General features: G+C 43.5%; 1 protein-coding gene across 1 annotated transcript; it reads right to left on the bottom strand.

Annotated features, from left to right (window-relative positions):
• Positions 1-254: 254 nt before the first annotated feature.
• On the bottom strand, positions 255-22,349 carry mcf2a (MCF.2 cell line derived transforming sequence a). The gene is made up of 31 exons (XM_030765560.1): positions 22,256-22,349; positions 16,568-16,636; positions 15,841-15,955; positions 15,324-15,414; positions 13,096-13,215; positions 12,793-12,909; positions 12,439-12,588; positions 12,057-12,178; positions 11,703-11,817; positions 11,180-11,299; positions 10,790-10,981; positions 10,366-10,557; positions 9,715-9,886; positions 8,944-8,950; positions 7,933-8,002; positions 7,666-7,748; positions 7,350-7,416; positions 7,008-7,123; positions 6,266-6,335; positions 5,858-5,950; positions 5,638-5,730; positions 5,342-5,467; positions 4,108-4,329; positions 3,746-3,838; positions 3,473-3,551; positions 3,235-3,295; positions 1,895-1,995; positions 1,368-1,480; positions 1,021-1,133; positions 538-641; positions 255-295 (listed from the first exon to the last, which is right to left on the bottom strand). Exons 1-31 carry the CDS (start codon positions 22,347-22,349, stop codon positions 255-257), a joined length of 3,321 nt encoding a protein of 1,106 aa, XP_030621420.1.
• Between the last annotated feature and the right edge of the window lie 663 nt (positions 22,350-23,012).

Below are 23,012 nucleotides of genomic sequence, written 5' to 3'. Positions count from 1 at the left end.
TCCCTCATTTGCGACTGGTGCAGGGTGACTGATATGTGCTTGTCTGTAATGCACTGCTGGTCCGTAACATCTGACGTGATAAAAAGTTGCCTGAGTCCAGACTGCTGAGTCCAGAACATCCTGAGCGCTTGGCAGACAGGTGATGCGTCGTTCAGACCCTGCGGTGCCTAAAGGTCACGTTGCTTAAAAGTTCCTCAGATCAGAGAGATGCACCACTAGTGTTGGGAAACTTCAGACAGGGCCAGACACTTTCGCTACGGAGAGCTGAGTTTTCGCACTTTTAGATTCCCCGGATCTAAAAAAAAAAAAAGAACATAACAGATCAAAAGTAATCTTATACAACAGAGGACAGTAAAAAGATTTTTAGAAAAAAAAGACTAGAGTGTAAATAATTCAAAATATCCCTTGAGATCTACAAAACACACTCTGAACTTCTACACAATAAACATCTTAGTCCTTAATTATACTTATGAATTTTAATGACGCTGAAAACTACGTGTTAAGTTTTACAGCGAAGAAAGGCTGTCTTCTCCTTACCGCCAAGCCGGCTGGAGTGACGTCTGCAACTGTCTCCCAGGATGATCAGCAGGCTGGAGGCAGGGATTTGACCCTCCTGTCTGCGGCTCAGGTTCCTCACCAGCCTAAAGGGAACCAGACACTTATCTACTCAGTCAACAGTTTGTGAAGATATAGGAAAGTGTTCGTACTGCTGAGCTGGAGACATGTAAATGTTCCAGGAATAAAACAACGTGTGGACTGATGAATTTTTAATCTCCAAACAGGGCTCTGCTCAGTAATCCTTGAGAGCTGGAATTGAAAGATCATCCAGAACATCTTATCTAAAATTCACAGAACATTTTAAGAATTCTATATTGTATTCTGAGCATTTTGGTTTATTGTATTAACAAGGCATTTTGGGGATGTTTGTGAGACAGTCCTGTCATAATATGTGTTCTTTAGTCTCTATAAGGATCCCCCTGCACCTGTGAGATGCCACCCCCCCCCCGTGAGAGCACTCACCACTTGCCTTCACCATCTTCCTGCTGGAGCTGGATGACATCACCACACTTAACGATGAGGTCATTCGACCCATATCTCTGGCACTCGGCTAAGGCTCGGTACCTGCCCGGGGCCTGGGATGGATATCCCAAAAAGTAAGACAGTCACTGGGATGTGCATTAGCCTGTTGTGTTTTTTTTGTTTGTTTTTTTTTCTGGTAACTGAGGGCAACTACTCCCCGAGTAGTTTGTTTGTTTAAGCCTTAGATGTGGAAATTTAGCTGTAGTTAAGTACAATAAAAAGGGAGGGGATGGAAAACCAAGAGCAGTTTAGGTGGTATACATTCAGACACACACACACACACTCACCAATGAGGAAGTGTCATCCTCCTCCGTGTCAGACAGATTGGAGAGGCTGTTAGCTCCACTCCAGTCTTCCAGACCCTCACAGATATCTACAGAGTGAGGAGCCCCTGGCCAGCCTGCCACACACACACACACACACACACACAGACGCACACGCACAGACACACGCACATGCACAGTCACACGCACACGCACACGCACAGACACACGCAAGTACGCAAGCACACACACGCACAGAGTTAACTGTGTTCATGATGAGAGCCATCTATCTGTGGAATTAATGTGACATTAATAGCTTGGCTAGGCGCTGTTTGGAAAGTGAGTTTATGGGTGACTCTCTTACTGTGTTGTTTGTGTTTTTGCCAGTGGGTGACTGTGTGGGTGACATTTGGATTGAGCACCACATGGAGTGTTTGTGTGTGTGTGGGTGATTTTATGGAGCGTGTTTAATCTGTATAAAATAACATTTCATGGATTAAGCATGTACGCGCGCGCGTGTGTTTGCGAGCGTGTTTGAGCGCGTGACTCACTGCGTCTGTTCCGCTGGCGTCGCGGGGAAGAACTGAGAGGGTCTGGACTACTGTGGCCTGATTCAGTCTCCTCTGAGCTCACAGACGCTCTCTGCTGCTTGCTGTAAAAGATATCAACCGTGTGTCTTTTAAGTTTAACACACACACACACACACACACACACAGACACACACACACACACACACATCATTTCATGAAACACACTTGCCAAGCTGTCCATCAGCACAGCGGAATGTACAGCGTACACCAACCATGTCAAGCTGGTGCACCTTTACGAAGGTTCAAGGTTATGACAGCTCCCACTGAAGACAACAGAAATTGTCTCTTTAATTAGAGCATAGAGACATGCTTATTAAAAAGTAAAAGTCCTGAAAAAAAAAAAAAAAAAAAGATCTGGTCTCGATTTATCAAGATCATGGTTAATTGGATAAGATGATTAGCACCAAGAATTTTGACTGTTGTTTATACTTTCAATCCAAACAGGAGAGTTGGAATAGTTTAAACTGTCTACGTAGATCTCAAAAAGCGAGCCCCATCTTAGAAGCCTTTCTCTCTCTCTCTTTTTTTTTTTTTTTTTGTTGTACTCTTTTTGGCAGCGTAAAAATGGAGTCAAATCAAATTCGGTTCGATGTGCTTTTACTGTTTACACTTCATGCAAAAAAAAAAAAAAAGAAAAAAAAAAAAAGAATGCATTGATGGCTTTGCATAAGCATCTCCCCGCACCATGGATGAGGGTGTGGAAGGGGCACCGTGCTGCTCTGCTCAGAGGGGAGAGGAAGATCTAGAGCGGAAGGGGGGGGGGCGCAAGCGGCATGTGCGATGACGGTCAATGTTTGAGGCCAGACAGCCGTGTGTGAAAGAGCGGCCCCTCCCCTGCGGAGTTTACCACTGGGCGTTACTGCCGCTGGGAGGGGCGGCTGAGGCGCGGGCTTCGGGCGCGCAGACACACGCATACGCCTGCCGAAAAGGACACAAGGTCCAGGCGTGGCAGGCAGCCCTTAAGGACGCCTGGAGACGGCCGCACAGCCCTGCAGGACAGGCAACCACACAGAGCGGCCAGGGTGTTTTCATATGCTTCATCCTCCCGTCGTCATCATCATCATCATCATCATCATCATCACCTCACACTGTCACCTCAGCTTTTAACTATGAGCAAGTGATGTTAAGGGGTTTATAAGAGAGATCGAGGGAGAGAGAAAAAAGGGAGAGAGAGAGAGAGAGAGAGAGAGAGAGAGAGAGAGAGAGAGAGAGAGAGAGAGAGACAGAGAGAGAGAGAGAGAGGAAAACTAAGAAGGCTACTATACTGTATGCAAGTCAGTCCAGTATGCTGCAGATCCTACCTCTCAGAAAGGGGTGGGGACAGCTGGATCTGTTCAGGCACTGGGTGCGAGTGACACTGCTCTTCTGGACCAATCAAAAAGCAAGAGAAGAGAAAAAAAAATGATCATGGTATTCTGCATGAAGATTGTACAGAAGTGTGTTTGTCATGTGATTGTTTGATTTAGAGATTATGTACAATTATTTGTGATTCAAAAAGTTAACAATTGATCAATGAATTGAAACAAAATTAATTGATACCTTTGAGCAGTTTCTGCTGACTGGTGAGTATTTTGCGAATCTCATTGAGCCAAGCAAGTTTTATCTCCAGTGTGGGAGCCTTAAAAATATAATCGAAAATTAATATCCATATGAAAACACTGGAGAAAACTCAGAACAGAATATCTAAGTATTGTTACTAGATCATTCACATCAAATAGTGGAAAATTCCCACTACCAAAGTGAACTTTTTTTTCTGAGCAAAGCAAGATCAAATCAAATGTACATTCTGTGAATATTCTAGAATATTCTCACCTGCACCACATACACCTCCTCTCTACCACTGTACCAGATCTCAAACTTCCTCACATCTCCCTTGACATTCTCTGTGATGCCCACAGCATTCATCTGTCACAGAGGATACACGCACATAATTCACACTCGCAGCGTGAAATATCACCTATCAGCTACACCCAGGGTCTTCAAAAACACACAGTTGGGTGTGAATGTGACAACACCCGTCATACCTGTCTCGCTTGTGAACACACACAAACATGCACGCAGGCTCGCACAGGAAGAGCCGCCAAGGGTGTTTGTCAGAATAGACTAGGCGTGTGTGTGTGTGTGTGTGTGTGCGTGCGTGTACGGGCGTGTTCACAGTAGGAGGTGCAGCTTACCTTAAGACAGTGCTTGAAGCTGTAGGAGGGGGTCTTGTCAGCTCCCTCTCCGTGCTCCTCTCTGCGTTTGCAGAAGAGCAGGGCACGTTCGTGCAGGAACAGGTGCCTCTGCATGGGCTTGAATCGCGTCAGCTCCTTCATCCGCGTGGAGGTTTTCTTATGGCTTATCCACACGCTGAAGGAACCCTGCATCAGCACCTTTCCCAGGTCACACAGATTCCCCTGACAACACACACACACACACACACACACACACACAACAAGGCCATTCATTCACTCCCCTTAGGCACCATCCTTCAATATCACAAATATAGCGATGGAGTACAAGAGCTTGTGTGTAACCCAGATAGCTTGTTCTCTAGGGAACAAGAACAAGGGAAATATATCCAACACAAAATTGTTTAATCAGAGCTTTCAGCATGACGGTCCAAACCTTTAATCAAAAGGACGCTTTTTTTGTGTGTGTGTGTGTGAAATTGCACATGTACAGAACAACGCTAACCGAAGCAAAAGAACGCACATGTTCTCATGCCAGGGGGAAATACAATACCATCTGAACATTTTAAACAAAGTACAAGTTTTTACAGTTTTAAGAGCTTTTGAAGAGGGTCAAACGGAATCATCATTCAGATGCCCAATTTAAACATACAACGTCATCCAGAGATCCAAAATGAGATCATACATACGGTAATGAAACGACATCTTTGGAACAAAGTTTTTATAGATCCATTGAATGGAAAGTGAAAGCGTTTTCATCTACAATAGAGTTTACAGGCGGAATTAAGGGCAACAGCTGATTATTGATCCTTGGCTAATCTCTAAACAATGCAAAAATTCCAGAGGGTCCTGCACCAAGGCCCTTTATATAATCTCTAGAAGGTAATGGAAGGATATTACACTGCATTAAAACTTACTCATGAGTAGAGTAGAGTAAAAAAGGAAAAAACCTGTATTAAATAACTGATCCACAAGTAGAATATCATTACGGACAGAGATTACAGAGATTTAGGTTGATATGATTGACACGTTGATATTATTGTTCCATATAAAACATGACTGAGGCGAAAATTTGCCGTTGAAGATTAGAGTCTTTCAGATGAAGGCCCGACAATGAAATGTGTAGATTTGCACAGGGATTTTGTTGATATTTCAATCACAAAGGGAGGAAAAAATGTTATCACCCAGGTTAGATTTACTCAAGAAGACTGCGTTAGGTACAATGAAGTGATCATACCTCATATCCTGTGATTGCAATCTGGTGCATTGAGTCATTGACAGATTTTAACAGGTCCAGCATGGCTGTTAGCGCCCCCTGCAGTTCGGAGGTCCTCTCACAGCCTGAGCTGACCTTCAGCAACTCCTGCAAACACGCAGACGCAGACACAGATACAGAATACAACAGGGCTCTGAAACACCAGCAAGTGTTTAAACAATGGTCTGCATTATGATGAACGTCATATGCTCTGTGTGTGTGTGTGTGTGTGTGTGTGTGTGCGTGCGTACCCGCGCACATGTGTGTGCGTGTCTGACCTTTAATAATAACTGGTACTTCGTGAGACGCTGGACCGGTTTAAGCAGGTAAGAGTCTAGAGCCAATTTGTGCTCCAGTTTTCTCTGGCACTCCTGAAATACACACCACAGAAAGAGTTCTAAAGACCACTGCCACGCTACTATTCCTACGATAATAGTTTTTCCATTTATTACGCAGCCTAGAGCTTTGTGGGGAGACTGCGCATTTAATGTTGTAAACCTGGAAAAAAGCGCAGTCGGAGTATTGTCGCCATAGCGACTCAGAGCGAGGTTTGTTCTGACAGTAGCGTTCGTACATTTGGAAATTTTCTTTCTGAAAACACAAAAAACACAAAGAGCAAAACATTAGGTGTTCGTCCTGACAAAAGATCTGTAGACAACAAAAAAACCCCAGAGAACACTTGCAGAATGGAATTATCCTTTATGCATTTTCCTTTGTGCTCCTAACTTGCTTTATTATACATTGACAGAAACATAAACCAAGCAGCATTAACATACACATACTGTAGACTCACCCTTTACACACATGCACACACTCACCCACCCACACACACACATGCACAAAGACACACACACACTCACACACACACACACACACACACACACACACACACACGACACTCTTTACCCTCTCCAGAAAGCAAGCTCCAACTGCCTCAGGTGTCTCCAGACAGCTCTCCAGCTCCTGCAGGAAAACCCTGAACAACACACATATACGTTAACTTAAACACACAGCCGATCGTTTTTGTAACTCACTCATTCGGCTGTAGCGTGATTTTACCTGTATCAAGCACACCTAGAAAGGGTGACACGCCAAACACAGCAAAGTACCACAGCCCCCTCTTACTACAGCTCTCCCCTCTCCAGCCGAGCCCTCGTTGGCTTAATCAAATCCTTATTTGACCAACAGCCATTTAGCGATAATTAAAGCACCCTAATTGGCGTAACAGCTTCACGCAGTCATCCAATTTGAAAATTTGGCTCAGCAGGGATGGAAGCCCAGCAGGCGAGACTTGTTTCAAAGCCACTGACAAACACAGCTGCATAAACAGGATAAGTTTAGCTCTCTTTGTACTGGAAAATTCTGGAGGTGTATCTATGAAGTACGTTACTCCAGAAAGAACCGGAGTTTCCTGAGTCACCGTGCCCTGCTTCCATACTGAATATTTAGCGCGTTTCTGTCCAAATGTAAATATTTTTTTCTGGTGAAATGCTGTAAAAATAAAAAATATCATAACCTATCGTACATGTTGCGGTTCCTCTCTGTTAGGGGGATTATAAGGATGGTCTGTGTTAAGTCATACAGGATGTTGAGCGGTTGAAAGGTAAACAGGATGGTGGGGGTGGGGGTGGGATGGGGGGGTCCTTACCTGCTGTGGAAGTTGTAAATGTCAGGCATGTTCCCAAAGAGAACGTCTCTCTTGTTGCGTAGACCGGGGGGTGGAGGAACAGAGAGGGACGGATTGTCCATCTCTGCCCTGTAGCCCTGTGAGTTTGCAAAACATTGCACACAAGTAGCAGGCTTTAATAATGTGAACTATAATAAGCAAATATAATATTTACAGCAAACCAATAAATCCACCAACTGGCACGGTACGTCAGTATCAAGCACGTGTCATCCTTATTCCATTCTTATCACTGCTGTTTGTTGTTGCTGTTGTTGGTTTGCCGGTTAAAAGTTCTGCACTTTGAAGAGAGAAGATGATTCTCACAAGTAACACAGCAAGAAGCTCCTCCACATAGATCCTCTCTGTCTCGATAAGTTCTTTTATCACGTGACTGCAGAGAAGAGAACGCACACACACACACACACACACACACACACAAAACTTCAACAAAGTTTGCTGTGAATCAGCAACTGAATAAATATTGATACCTCATTTTCTGCACGCTGTTAAGGGTTATTAAATCAAGTATAAGCTGAGACATTTAGCTACTTAGCAACCATAGGCTGGTTGATGGATGAACAGACGGTGTGAGAGGAGACGGAAAAACAGGCAGACAGACTGTGTTTAGAAGCTTGCTCACTGTTTCAGCAGATCTGGACTGTCCTCTCCATCCACATTATAGTAGATAGCACTGCGATTCTGGTAGTCATGCATCACCTCGATCTGACAAACGCAATGACACACTATCAGTAGCAGGCAAGGTTCCATTGTACATACACCACAAATGACCAGACCTTCCAAAGACATGTATCAACACCCCATCCATTCTGTCTTATGCATCTGTGAGTGCTGCATTGGTAGTTTTCTGGTTGTCCTAAAAAAGCGCATCCAACAAGTTTGTTCTTACCTTCCGGGAGTTTGGACTTTTCCGGGTTGCCCTCTTCCCAGGTAAAGAAAGGTCAAACGTGAACTTCAAACTGGAATTGAAATCTGCGATGCACAATAAAGCACCTTCACCATATGGCTAAATGCTTCAAAAAAAAAAGCATGACACAGTTTCTGTGGAAATAAAAAAACTTTTAAAAAACTTAAATTCAGAACTTTAACTTAAAAAACCTCAGAGTCAGACGATGCTCACTGTCCCCTGGGATATTTTGACCTGATTTCGGTCGTGGACTTACTTCAGGTCAACCTTACAAGTCAAAAACAGTTTTTTTTTTCTTTTTTTTGCTTGACAAGTTCCTTGTTAAATGACCGTTAATGGGTTTTGCTAGATGAAACACTATCAGCGTGTTAGCGGCGATTCTCAACATCCTTGACTGACAGTTTCTTATCCCACAGCATCCTCTGTCTTTATACTGGAGATCACAGTAAGTCAGACATGCACAGGGTGCTTCTATCACTCTAATCACACTCTACACATTTCTCTTGATCTCTCCATCCTAAAGGACTTCTATCACTCGCGTCTCACTGAGTGACTAAAAGATTCAGGAGAGGTTGTCTGAGGTGTATCTAACGATCTCTCCCTTACTCTCTCTCTCAATCTCTCTCTCTCTCTCTCTCTCTACCTTTCTCTCATTACTCTTGGCTTTAAAGTAAAGAATGGAAACCTCTGCTTGAAAACATAGTGTTTCCTCGTACATGCATAGAGAATGGTGGTAGACCCCCCCCCCCCCCCCCCCCCCCATTCCACACAAAAGCATTAATTGGCCGCTATATGTTTAGCTTTGTTCGGAGCTCCCGGAGGCGCCAGCAGATCAAAGGAGCTTTAAAGTATATGAAGCCTGGATGGCCCTGGCACAGCGCAGCTCTCCGGGGAGTCTGCTGGATCTGTGGGGATTGATTAGGAAGGAGGGAGCGAGACAGAGGAGTGTCAGCAGCCTGTTTGTAAAGGTGGAATCGTTACGATGGTTTCCACGGGTCCCCTGTAGTTCCCATGTTTTCGTTCTCATTAAGAGAGCCTTTGATTGGCTGGTTTGACAGCTTCATTACAGCAGATTCAGAGCAGGTGGAAAACAGGACGGAACAATGTCCTCTAGGTCCAACTGCTTTGCGTCAGCATGTGGCTGTGTGTTTGTGTGTGTGTGTGTGAAAGAGAGTCTGTGGGTGTGTCACAAGAAGTTATATTCAAAGAAAGGAAAGTAAGTGGTCATAAATGTATACTGATGTATATTCAAAATGAACATGACCGAACTGCAATCTCTATTAAAATGTCAAACTGTTCACAGTCTCTGTCAATATACTTAGATCTTAATCAGCTATAAACAGCTCAGTGTGTCAACCCTAATTACCAGCACATGAGTCACTCTTAACACCAATAAGACACCGTGTTCCAGCAACACTTAGGACGTAGTGATCTTAAGATCTCATGGAGAAATCACTTCAGAGGGACTTGACATTAAATTACATGACACCAATTAATATGTTTATGGTTTACGATGAACTAATAACATCCCATTGATGCAAAATATCACCTAAATGTAAAAATGCATGTGTGAATGTGTGTGTGCGTGCGCGCGTATGTGGGCATGTGTATGTGTGTGTGTGTGTGTGTGTGTGTGTGTGTGTTTGCGCATGCTTGTGTGCATGTGTGTGTGTGTGGGTGTCTGCATGCATGCATGCGTGCGTGTGTGTGTGTGTATGTGGGTGTCTGCGTGCGTGCGTGCGTGTCTGTGTGAATCGATCATACCATGTTTGGGTGAGAAGAGTGGAGATTTGGCGCGTGGTGGGTTCTCCGGCCGCGGTGGTACCAGCTGGACCGGTCGGACGTGTTTGTGTGTCAGTTTTCTCAGACAGGCCTGCCTGCCCTCTATCATACCCTGTACAGCCGAGTGCTTCTCAAACGTCTTTCCTATGTGAGCCTGCAGAAGAGCACGGCAGTTTCATCAAAGGCAAACGTTAGTCTGACACGCTGCTATTCTACATGACTCATACTGGGAATGATGTTAGCAAAGACAGACATGATAATTGTGCTACAGGTTCATCATTTATGGGCTTGCTCTATATGTAATACCTAGACAGACAAGCAAATAGACAGACAGACAGACAGACATACAGACGGATAGATAGACATATAGATAGACAGACAGATAGATAGATAGATAGACAGACAGACAGACAGACAGACAGATAGATAGACAGATAGATAGATAGATAGATAGTAGATTTGAATGCAACTCTCAAAATTAAATAACATTTAAAATGTTCAACAAAATTGACAATGATAGCCATTGATTTCATTTTATTTATTTGTTTTGATTATGTAAATTATAAACTGGAGATTAAAACAAATTACAAACTAAAACTTGTTAATCAGACACGAAACAATACTAGGCATTACCTGGAGTTCAGGGGTTAGCACGGACTCATACTCCATTGAGAGAAGATCTGAGCCCATACCGAGGAGAGGTGGCGCCCCCTCCTGGAACTTGTCTATTTCTCTCAGTGCAGACTGGGCGCCTTCCTTTGACTGAACCTTATCAACCTGCTGATTGGCTAACAGATATGCCCCCTCATCACACCAGTGCTGGGCCTGAAGATTGAGTTACACACACACACACACACACACACACACACACACGTACACACACACACACACACACACACAACATATGACATTCACCATAATGCAGGCTCTTACTGAAAGCCTTAACTGACCCTTCACATCTCAGTAATGCACGAAGTCAAATTAATACATGATGACGTTGCAGTGTGGGTATGTGTGTGTGTGTTTTGTTGTTGTTGTTGTTGTTACAGTGACTAACCTCTTGTAGGCGCTGCAGTAAGCTTTGGACTTGTGTGAGTGTGTTGCGTTTGGAGCGGAGAGCAGAGCTCAGTGTGTCACAGCGATGGCGGAGTTCGTTACAGCGCTGCACTATCAGAGCCATGGCGTAGTGGTGATTGGCTGCCAGCTGATGGCCGTGTAAAATAATGATCTGAGCTTTGGCCATTTCCTCCTGCCAACAAACACAGCAAGGTTACAGCCTTACACACATACACACACACACACACACACACACACACACAGACAGAGAGTTTAAACAGGCGAAAATAAAGATTTCATTTCATTTCAATCAAAAAGTCAGCTCAGTTTCAGCTGATAAAGGTGAAAATGTCTGAGGGGAAAAAGAGTGATTGAGACAGAGTGTAGGGACCTGAGCTCTTTTCTCCAGGCAGTCCAGGTCTCTGACGGCCTGCTCCGTGTGGGACAGTGTGTCTCCACTACAGGTCACTGCCTTTTCCTGAACACTCAGCTTTTCCAGAGAATGCTCCATCTGAGCAGAGATACAAACAGAGTGATAGAGGGAGAGAGAGAGAGACAGAGAGACAGAGAGAGAGAGAGAGAGAGCACCTTGATCAGAAATCACATCCTGCTCCAAACCCACTTCTTTTCTCAACCAAAGCACATTGCTCACTCTAAGTCGCACACAGACGCACATGTACACACATACACCAGTCTTTTACATCGGTGGGATGTTACTGGTGAACTACACAAACCACGAACGTGTTATTCATTCATGTTTTGTAACTCCATGATAACAAAGACAGTTTTTTTTTCAGACACATGATAACTGAGGAGTAATAATTAGAAACTATACATTTCGCTCATAAGAGGAAATGTTAGAACATAGTGTGGAGCGACTGAAGTAGCTTAGCGGGTCGGGACACACATAGTACCTGTTGGAAACTCTGCTCATATCTCAGGAGCTGGAGGTACTGCTGGAGCTTAAGATGGTGCTTGTCAAAGAAGCCATCAAAGGCTAACTCCATGTCTCTGAGCTGGGCTAGCAGTCTGCAGTTAGACAAACAAGTATACAAATAAAAAAAAAAACGTAAGACTTTCAGCTTCATGAATTTTATCAGTAAATTACTTTGTTGTTTATCTAAACATAAAAAAAAACTCTCACTTAACTAGGTAACATCTCTGTTGTTGAGTCTGTTGACCTTATTTTCATAACATTTACCTGCTAAGAGCGCAAATGACTCTTGTCAGTTTCACAGTGTCAAAATTAAAGTTGTATTGCAACTTACCTCTGCACCGTATCCCAGTCCTGAGTAACATCCCATTTTGTGTTTGAGTCCTCCTCTTTCCCAGAGTCCTCCAGGCTCGAGAGCAGGTGTCGGCCCTCCCTCATCACGGATCTGATGGCATCCTGCATGCAACAACAACAACAACCCCAAACAACACAAACTATGTCACTCTCTCACTGGCAGTATGAGGCTTAACAAAGCTTGGATACATCCATTTTTAACGTGACTGGGAGGAAGGAACACGTTTTGTGTGTTTATACATGTCTTTTGCAATTCTAACTTCCCATTCTAACAGCCAATATTTCTCTCACTTTTGTGGCGATGCATCGAACACAGGTTTCATGAACTTTGAGAGAAAGTCGGAGACTAGAAACCACACTACCTTGAGTCTCCTGTACTTCTCAGTGTGGGAGTGAAGGAGGAACTCGATGGCATTGCCTTGTTCAGGCAGGTCTGTCTCTGCCAGCTCCGTCCCAAAGCCCTGTAGCATCTGAGCTATGTCCTTCACAGTCACTGCAAAACTCTCAATGGCCTAGTGTGAGAATATGTACAAAAAGCAAGATTTAGCCTTGGATTCAATGTAAACTGCAAGAGATGTTTTAAAAGGCTGTACATCATGTTAACAGTACAAATGTTATAACGCTCCTGAAAAATGAGAATGCACAGTGTATTAAGGGGATGTAGATAGCAGATTTGTGATAGTGAAAGGGCAGACGGCAGAAAAATAAAACAACACCGTTCTCAGGACGATCCAGTCGCTATGGCAGTAGTCCAGGGTGCCTCCAAACTCTGACGTCAGCTGGTTCTCATCAATATAACGAAGCAAGTCTGTTACAGAGCTGAGCATCACGACCTGAGAAAACACACCAACGCACACGCACACGCCAACACACACACACACACACACACACACACGCACGCACGCACGCATGCACACAAACACACACACACACACGTTCACACATTAGAATTCAGCGCGTGTGATTAGAGACAGTGACCTGAGTTCTTGGACATCGTGAGGCAATGTGTTTGGTCGTACAGGCATTTTAAGCATGAAGTCCTCCTGGCTGAAACGGAAACCGAGGTCAGTGACAGTGCGCTGGAAGAAGCTGGTGGGTCTGAGGACCAGAACCAGGTGGAGGTTCCCTGGGAAGGAAGCCTGAGGAGACACACACACACACACACACACACACACACACACACAGACACATACACACACAGACACAGAGTATCAAGAGTATCAGCAAATGAGTATGGTGCTACAGAACTTCTTATTCTGCCAATGGAAGTAGAGGTATTAGGTATCCTTATTCACTAATAAGTCCTCCATACCCTGATCTACATTTACACTGTATTTCAGCATACACACAGACACACACACACACACATACTCAAGGGCTTGTTACCTAACTAACAAAGTGGCCAAACGCATAGGACACAAGTTACACTATGTTGCATGATTACAGCCTATAGGACCAGCTTTAACAGAATCTATTGCAGTAGTGTATTGTATAACTGATCTGAAATAAGTGATCCATTCACTAATCTTAATATTGTCCAGGGAGCAGCCGCAGCCACTGTGATTACACAGTTGGCCCTTAGCACCTTGGGTTTATTCAACACATCTCTGTATTTACTCTACTGACAGAGTTGTCAGTGAGTCCGCTGAAAGATCCCAGTGTAACTCTGTCATTCAAACCATCTAATCCATATCACACACAGACCTAAACAGGGGCTTCGGACAGCCCTCCTCGATAACTAATTGGAATACGTTAGACGAAGTCCAACTCAGTGACTTTTGATTAACTTTTATGTCATGCTTAACAGACGAATTTTTACACACTCTTGCAAAGGTATGCTGATTTTGCAGAATGTCAGGGTTGATCAGATTTATGCAGACATCGGCATAAATGAGTTGAAAAACGGACTAACAAGCTTGCAGGAAGATCTTGAACATATACAAACTAGATATGGTAAACTTTGAAACAGGCCCAAGGAAGAAAAAAAATCATCAACGCACTCTGAGACTGCAGTTCTTCACCCGGAAGTCAATCATTCCTACTCCCTTAAACATCGCTGGCAAGGAACTGATAACTACCTTTTTAAATGCAGTATTTGTGAAACAAATGACACTACACATAAAACTTGTTTCAACCGTACACTGCTACGTAAGCATTCGCCGCATCTGCGTTCTTGTATTTGACATTGATTTGCCCTCCCGACTGACGTCAGTGGCGTTTAGCTCAGTCTAGCCAGTCTTTTCATGCCATTCGATCTTTGAGAAAAAGGTACGATGTTTAGCATGCCCCAACAGAAGAGCCCCGGGTTGACTGCTTCAATCTCATGACTAAGCTAAATATTGCTCAGCGCCGCAGTCTTGTGACCACACCGTTACACTTGCCGCATTTTCCCTGCCCGCCCAAACTTCAGCCAAACTCTTTAAACACCGCGAACAACTACATAAAAAGAAATCACATTACCGGCGACCTCCGGATCCTGGGAATTCCTCGATTGTACCTCAGTTCATTCATAGTGATAGGAGCCTTAAACGGGGGCGACGGGACTCCTAACCTCGCCTATACGTTATAGCACAGTCCGGTGCCCGGTGCAGTGGACTGTCTGCGGGATACACCGCAGCAGCGTCAATGCTGCTGCCACGGGAGGGTGGCAGCAGCTTCTGCAGTCCCTATCACTCGCGCTCTCTCTACTTCTCTCTCCCTCATTCAAGAACAGCGTCATCATATAAAATCAGCACGTAGCTTATGCTGCCACATACATTCCTTTGCCCTCCACGAAGGCTCGAGTTACAAGCTGTGTTGAGTAACATCAGAAGCAGCAGGAAACAGCTGTCGCTTTATTCCACAGGGAGTTACAAAGGCTCTCTCAGAAGTCAGCTGATAGCCGTAAATAATAAAACAGTTTTTTTTATATAAATACATCAGTATTTATGATTGATCCTTTCATGATTAAATATTGTACATCTGACGTATTTGCAGAACAAGGCCACCAAGAATTCAGCACCATGGACAGCCACATACGCTGTAGTAGGCCCTGGTTATGTTCACGCTATCTGAAGCTACAGTGAAAGCCTTTCACAATTTCACACGCGCACTGTAATACACACAACTACTCACAATCAAACTACAGCATAAAACTAAGAACAGGAACACTAACTTCTAATCTCTTACTGAGAATGACAAAATGCATGCAGGTGAACAGGGGGCACATCTGAATTTTTCACACTTCATTATTCTTTTTCTTTCTCACCGCAATCCTGGCAAGCGCTGTTTTGATGGAGGTCCACGTATCCAGTCTTCGGTCTAAAATGATGATAAATTTTACACCAGGTTGTCGTGCTCTAAAAACACGGGCAGCACATTAATCTGGTACAGTTTTTTTCCAGTTTATTATGTTATAATATCACCTCTAATCCACCAGGAGATGATTTTGACTAATTTTTTTGACTTGCTTCCTGGGTCACAACTACAATAAAGCAATGTTAAGATATGTTTAAGTTTATTAAATTTCTTTATTAAAAGAGACTCATTTACTCACATAGTCATACTGTTTTGAATGATAAGCAGAGAATAACTACACAGGTAACTGGCACTGTGGTTATAGCACTGAATGTAAACCTTACATATGTACGTGTGCCATGAATACAAATAGGCAGCACTGTATATACTGCATTGCAGAGAAACAGAGACGGAGAGAAAGAAAGAGACGGAGGGATCGTATACACACACACACACACACACACACACACACACATGTGCGCGCGTACCGTGGAATCAGTGTGAGATAAGTGAGTACTTTTGCCAGGGCTTCCTCGGGAATGTCACTGAAGGCCGAGCACTCGGGCAGAGTGATGACGACGCTGGAATCCTCACCTCGACCCCCTGGACAGACAGCGCACCACTCAGTCCACATCCAGACAAATATAATACAGCTTTTTCTCCGATATTAGAAGGCTTTAAAATATCTATAAATAAGATGTGAATGTATTTTAATGTACATATTAACTCTGCAGGTATTACTTAGAGCAGTTGCGACTAATTCTCCAGAATTCTCCAAAGTGTAGTATTGTACGCATGCACCAAAGAGATATCACAATGTATGATAATTAATTTGATCGTCGACGGCGCAATATTTACAGCGTAAACAGATGTGAATGCATCAATTTTTATATTTGGATGGAACAGCAGAGACAAGGTTCAGTTTAAAAGCGTCTCTGGACATGTTCCATTAAGTCCGCTCTCAAGTCTTCACAAAGCACAATTATGTCAGGTCATGACCTGCTAATAAAAGTATAGAAGGTTCCCCAACCTGGTGTTGCACACCTCATCCAATCCCTTTCATTTTAACTGTTACAATCAGCCACACCCGACTAGATCAACAGAGTGACTGGTTTTCAGTGACTTCGGAGAATCAGGTCTTTTGTTGCAGGAAATAATCTTGATGAGGTGCAGAAGAAATTGCTTATAATGGAAGGTCAGGTGTACACAGCTCACCTGATAAATAAGCCACCTGTTTCTCAATGTACCCCGCCACCTCTTTCATACTCACGGGAACAGTCACTTCTGAAGAGAGAAAAAGTCCAATTACAGGTTCAGATCAAACACGCTCAATATTAATAGAAAATCTGATAATCAGCAATGTGTAAAGTACAGTAGTGTGGGCAGTCAGTGAGTTTGGTGGTCATGTTCTACAGTAGTTGTAAAATTTTTGTTTGTAACAGTGCCGCCTAGTGAGCACAATTGTACATAACAACAGAATTTAAGCAATGCAGAAAGCAGATAGTCAGTTTTCCAATCTGGGAATTCTTACTCTTTCCCCATCAGAAAAACTCATGTTACATTCACATACTATATATTTTGTTTCTTTTATGCCTGATGGTTCCTCTGTTTTAAAATAAGACAAGTTACATAATTACTGATTTGATGGGGGGGGCACAGCATGTCTTTAGAGGAGTTTACAGTAACTGCAGAAAAAGCTCATGTGTAAAAAAGAGAGAACAGGAGTTCCTGTGCTGCTCCCTTTAACAGCATTGTTGTAGTCTTTCCAACACTGAGGCACCACATGCACATGAGAATATGGTCAAATTACTTTGTGAGCACTAACTTAGCTCAGATTTGAGCTCAGACCTGTTGGAATTTTGAACTAACATCTGTGGAATGCCATTTTCAAAGCAGGTGGAATCAGCTCTTTAGAGGGCACATTACATGTTCCATGGATGCATGTTTTCATTTGACAAATATCCGCATTAAACAATGTCTGCGGGACGGTAACTGGTGTTTTCCTCTCCAAACGGATCAGTGTTTCCAGCCCTCAGGATACATGTCACTGGAAGCTTGTGTTCATGTCTTGTGTTTGGCTGTGGTGTGAACAGATTAAACACTTAAAGAACCAGTTCATTAATTTATATGTAAAGCCCATATAGATGAGTGCCCAGCATGACTGCAGGCTTCATTAAAGCCATGTACATCTCTTCTGGAGGCTGGGTGGGCGCCGCACAACTAACCTCGTGCTCATTTCCCATCCATTAGCCAGAGAAACGCACGAGAATATGAACTAGGGCGCAGCACTAATGCTTATGCTACTGTTAGCTGGAAAGATCAAAGAACAACGAGGCCCAACGATTTTAACGGTGGAACAAACCGAACCTCTCACGGTGCCTTAGGGAGCACAACCACAGTGCTAAACAAACAGCGAACACAGGTCCTCCTCGTATCTTTGGACTCAAAATATGAAGACCGGCCAAAATGGCCTTTCTGATAAGCTTAGCCGTCTTCAAAGTGCAAAGTGTGTCCACCTACAGTCACTCTAACGACTGATACCGAGGGAGGATCAACGATTCAAACAAAATAATAAACAGCTTGGCGTCATTAAGCGTCATGTCGTACACGCCTTGATCCATAGCCAAATCATCAGCTTTATGGGGATTTTCAGTGACAGAATCAGGACTTGGCACGAAGCTCGATAAAGCACATGACTGATCAGACGCCGCTTCGGGCTCGTTAGTCAATCCATAGGCTCCGATAAGACCCTCAAAGACTGTGCAGTCTTCATGTAGACATATATTAAAGCAGATAATTGCTTTACTTATGCACAGAGAAGAGAACAAGAGAGTTCAGAGAGATTTCCTCTTCTTTATTCCAATCATCTGAATGAGTAAAACAGACATCTGAAGCCAACTGAAACCTATACTAGCTATATTGTGTTTGACATTTTAACGCATGCAGCCTAAAGATGAATGTACACACCCAGACGAATCTTCCGTCTGACAATGTGTGAAAACAGTTGGCTCTCATTAACTTATGGCTTTCTCGTGAATAAAGAATGATGCGTATTAATCTTTAATAAGACCCGTGACAGGTAAATGGGCGGGTAACGGGTGTGAGGTTGCCGGCGGTGATGGGGTTTGGCGTCCTGTCAGAGCCGTAGTGAATGAGCTCCAGTCGTCAGGGGTTGAATATTTTATGAGCTCCCTGACGCAGCTCCGCCCTGGGACCCGTACAGGATCTGACTATCACTAAACGACACCCATATCAGGTTGAGGAGACACTAGATCTGTTGAATAAGAAAAGGACATGGTGAATGGATGAACACTAAGTCTGTAGAGCTGTGGATGACTGGAAGGACAGAGGATGCTAGAAGTCCTCTTAAGGAGGTAAAACTGGTTACCAAAACCCATGCTATTTATGTTTTATGAAGATTAGCTACAAATCAATTATGAAATTCACAAAAAACTGTGAATCAAGTACAAAAGCAATGGGACAGTCCAACAAAATATTTTAAAGTCGTGTAATAAACGATTGTTCTGTTTAAATGTACTACCATAAGCCAAAGGGAAGTCAAAGAGAGATGATTTAATTTGTCTGGAAAATGATTCCAGCTCTTCTTTTGGCATATGGCAGCCATTTTGTGAATGCAGACATGAGGGTGAGATGGTGTGTTACACTGCAGCATCACCAATATGGGTGTGTTTTTCTCTCAGCGCTTAGTGACTCAGGCCTAACTCTAACACAAATCATTGTTTCGAGACTCTTGCTAGAGAACACCACAGACCACTAAACGATCTTTAAAAACCTGCTAATCTCTTTAAGAATACAGTCCAGTGGAAATCAGCAGCACTCGCTAAGAATACATACATAATGCGTGACTCAGTCTGTTTAGGGCATGTATACATATTATTCTACTGCCCAGTACAGTGTAAACAAGTCAAATGAGTGTGTTAAACTCATTAAAAGCTCTTCTCCTCCCTAAATCTAAGGGTGAGTCATGTTTGCTAGAAGTCGCATGATGTCTATTTGTTCTTTTTTCACCATTTAAACTACATTTATCAGCAAACATCCCATAGGCAGCCCCTCCCCAAACCACAATGTAAAAGAACCAGCTCTCCTGTCCACACACTCCTGAGGGATGTGCCCAGAGATAACAACTGCCATCCAAGCGGAGAAGTTATACACGTACATGCTCACACAAATGCTTACACAAAGAGAGAGAGAGGAGGAGAGAGAGAGAGTGGGATAGAGAGAGAGAGAGAGAGAGAGAGGGAGAGAGAGAGAGAGAGAGAGAGAGAGTGGGAGAGAGAGAGAGAGAGAGAGAGAGAGAGAGCAGTTAAGCATGTCAAGATTAGACCTTTTCTGCTCGTTTCTGAAGTCATTTCATAATTTTGAGCTTAAACATTGAGGCTGAAGACATCCATAGAATGTTTACACACGAGCTTTGAGCCAATCAGGTGGATTGAGGCCATGGTGGTGTGGGAGTGTGTGACATGGAGGTCCAGTAGTAAGGAGAGTCTGGAAATGATTCACTGTTTAAATCCAGTTCACCTGCAGTCCAGACCGGCAGTACCAGCTGTCAACTGATTACCGTTACGACTCCCTCACATACCAGCCTTTTAGGACAAGTTTGTGTCATAAAGTGAAATGAAAGCAAACTCTTCAGTGTACTGGGTAAATATATATATACATATATATATATATATATATATATATATATATATAAATCTGTCTGATGAAGTGTTCAGTTCTCCAGACTACACAGCACAATATTTCAGGTGCTAGTTAGTATGTTGTTTGAGACCATGGGCAAAACAAACAAAAGAACAAACAAACAATCAAACAATAAAAACCCTTCAAAAACCATGGGTAATTTTGTGATCTTAAATAATTAATTAAAAAGAATCATTTTTTCTTCCTTTTCTTCTTGTTCTTCCCCTTTCAAACATCAGTAATATCAGTGTGTGTGTGTGTGTGTGTGTTTACGTATATACAGCCTTAAATCCATACATACATACATATAAATTATATACTCTTATATATTATTTATATGTATGAATGTTATATATATATATAACATTCTTGTGTGTGACATGTTATTTCCTGGACCTTTACCCGGCAACTGTTTTAAACTGTTTTAAATCCATTAAGTCCGAGCTGTGTGTTTCAGTCACCTGCTGTGGAGAGTGTGTGAAGAGTAGAGCGAGAATAAACACACAAAGCCCTTTTCAAAGCACAGGGCTCTGAGCAAGGCAGCAAGCCGCAGGTCAAAGTCCAGAGCAGAGGATTACCCCCCAGAGCACGCTCACAGCCGTCTACAGCACGGCAGTTCTCACCCAACCTCATCATTCCCTCGCCATCATTCAGAGAAGAGGAAGAGGAGGAGGAAAGTAGACTGTACACTAAAATTAACTCAGATATTATACATATGATGATACACGGACTCCTTTTTTTGTTTTTTTAGTTTCAACAGCTTTGTGTAAGACACCTTCACTTTAGTGTTTGTAAGGTAAAAGTAAAGCTGATTGTGACAGTTGGATACAGTACTGGGAGGGGATCTGGTTCTCAGTAAAAATGTGTATGAGGTAGTTCAGGTGTTAGGGTTGTTTTCGGTGCGCGGTGCCGGTCACATGGGGACTGAGCCAGCGTTCTCTGTGGGTATTACAGAACATACTGCAGTCTATGTATCATCTCTCTGTTTTTAATCTGCAGACAGGATGCGTCCGGGGCTGGCAGACTTAGGCTGGATCCCGTTACATTCACATCATTACGGTACGCTAAACAAACCAGACTCAGGTAAAAATAGCCCCCTGCCGGAGCGATACTGTTCCCCCACCGGCCTTACCTTCAAAACACCGCTTAAACACACACACACACTCACACACACACACACACACACACAAAGACATTAACCGACACAACGATCAGGAAGCTTCAGTGTGATATGAACAATATCGCTCGGTTAAAATCCCGATACATTCACAATGAGGAAACAAAAAGTCAGTGAGCAACATTCAGAGAAGACAGCCTCATGTCATCTCTCTCACGCTGGCTTTCACTGGTACTTTGTGCTCTCCTTTATTAGTGGATTTGAGAAATGTTTGGCCGTTACACGGAACACTTACCGTCAAGTAAAAACATTGTATTAATGTTTTCCATGCTTCATAAATGATCCTGGGTCAGTTTAGGTATCTGAATACCAATGGGGAAGGTAGGTGAGTACCTATTATCTTTGATTGAACAGAAAAGGCCAATGTAGCAGGCAGAGAGTCTAATTATTGACCTCCTGATGTGTTTGAACCTATTTCACCATCTGGCCATGTACAATACATCTGTCATTTTCATCATCCTGCGTTTAATCAAATGAACAGTTGTAAATCTTCCATCTAATCATAAATTCCCAGGCTTACATTCCCAGTGACCTAAACTCCATTGCCATTTTAAAAAGAAAAAAAAAAAAGACATTAGACTGCATTATTATTACTGATCCATAACCTGATTGTCTTATCTGCTCTGTGCTGAACATAATATCATTCATTTCTTGCAAAAGACAAATGTCAAATGTCTGCTGGAATGAATCCACATTCTTTTATACAAAACAGCAGATCAACAGGCCTGGGACATCCCAGCATGTACTACAAAGCAGATTATCAAATATCAAATCTAGGCTATGGATAAAACTATTTCCCATGGCTTTAAAAATAGCTCATATAATCCTTACACAACGTTGTGTATGACAGCGTGTTGCTGAGCTAGTAAAAATCAGCAGAAACACACAAGTCCTGAGAGTAGAAATTGCCTGTGTGTGAGAAGTGGTCTGGACAGATCAGGTGAGTTATGTCACCCTAACGTTTGTGTGTATGTTTGTGTGTGTGTGTGTGTGTGTGACAGAGAGACAGAGGGAACTGTACTCACGCTGCAGTGTGCTCTCCAGTTCAGAGCCTGCCTGCAGAAGGCTGTAGTAGCTCTCCATGTCTTTGGGCTGTTCCTGGGGTAAGGCAGGGCCCATGCCCTAACCCTACCCAGGCAGAGCGTCACAATCCTGGGCCTGTCCGGCCCTCACATCTCCCCCCCCCCAGCCCCCCCACACCCAGCTGCTCCACGCTAGGTCCAGAGACGTGAGAACCGGGGGAGAGGACACTTCACCTCACTTGACTCTGTCTCCTGGCTTCTCCCCTGCTGTTTGCTCTAGTAACGTACTGATCCCGAGTCACCTTGAGCTGGGGAAAGTGCATTCAGCTAAGCACAGCTGCACCAGCTCTCCTGGCAGAGGAAACGCTGTCCAAAAAATCAATGGCAAGCCTACACGGTACTGTGTCCAAGACTGCTGGTGCAATGCCACACAGCTCACCTTACACACACACACACACACACACACACACTCACACACACTCACACAAACACAGTAGAGAGAGAAGGTAGGATGTGTCCGGTTCCAAACTGCAAAGATCTATCCAAAACGCACACCTTTCTGCTACTTCAAAACAACTCTCTCCCTCTCTCTCTTACGCTCCGTCTGATCTCCAGTGCGTCAGCTCGGCATCGTTCTTTCAGCCTCAGGCTGCTGACACTCTGCCAACTCCCTCCTGACTTTCTCCTCTGTACAGTTCAGACTCCTCCCACTTCTGTTCCGCTCTCTCCTTACTGGTCAGTTTGAGCTTCCTCCACTCTG

The sequence above is a fragment of the Chanos chanos genome, chromosome 2, assembly GCF_902362185.1.
Source record: "Chanos chanos chromosome 2, fChaCha1.1, whole genome shotgun sequence".
In the NCBI taxonomy this organism is placed as follows: domain Eukaryota; kingdom Metazoa; phylum Chordata; class Actinopteri; order Gonorynchiformes; family Chanidae; genus Chanos; species Chanos chanos.
The sequence above is the reverse complement of the archived record's forward strand: the minus strand, read 5'-3'. Positions and strand labels throughout refer to the sequence as shown.

What these genes read in the sequence shown, in the direction of transcription:
- mcf2a (XM_030765560.1), bottom strand. Translation starts at nt 22,349, where the DNA reads ATGGGCCCTGCCTTACCCCAGGAACAGCCCAAAGACATGGAGAGCTAC. An exon ending in ATGAGCAGAGTTTCCAACAG is followed by an intron (nt 11,300 to 11,702) that starts GTACTATGTGTG and finishes ATCTCTGCTCAG; the next exon opens with ATGGAGCATTCTCTGGAAAA. An exon ending in AGGATGACACTTCCTCATTG is followed by an intron (nt 1,134 to 1,367) that starts GTGAGTGTGTGT and finishes TATCCATCCCAG; the next exon opens with GCCCCGGGCAGGTACCGAGC.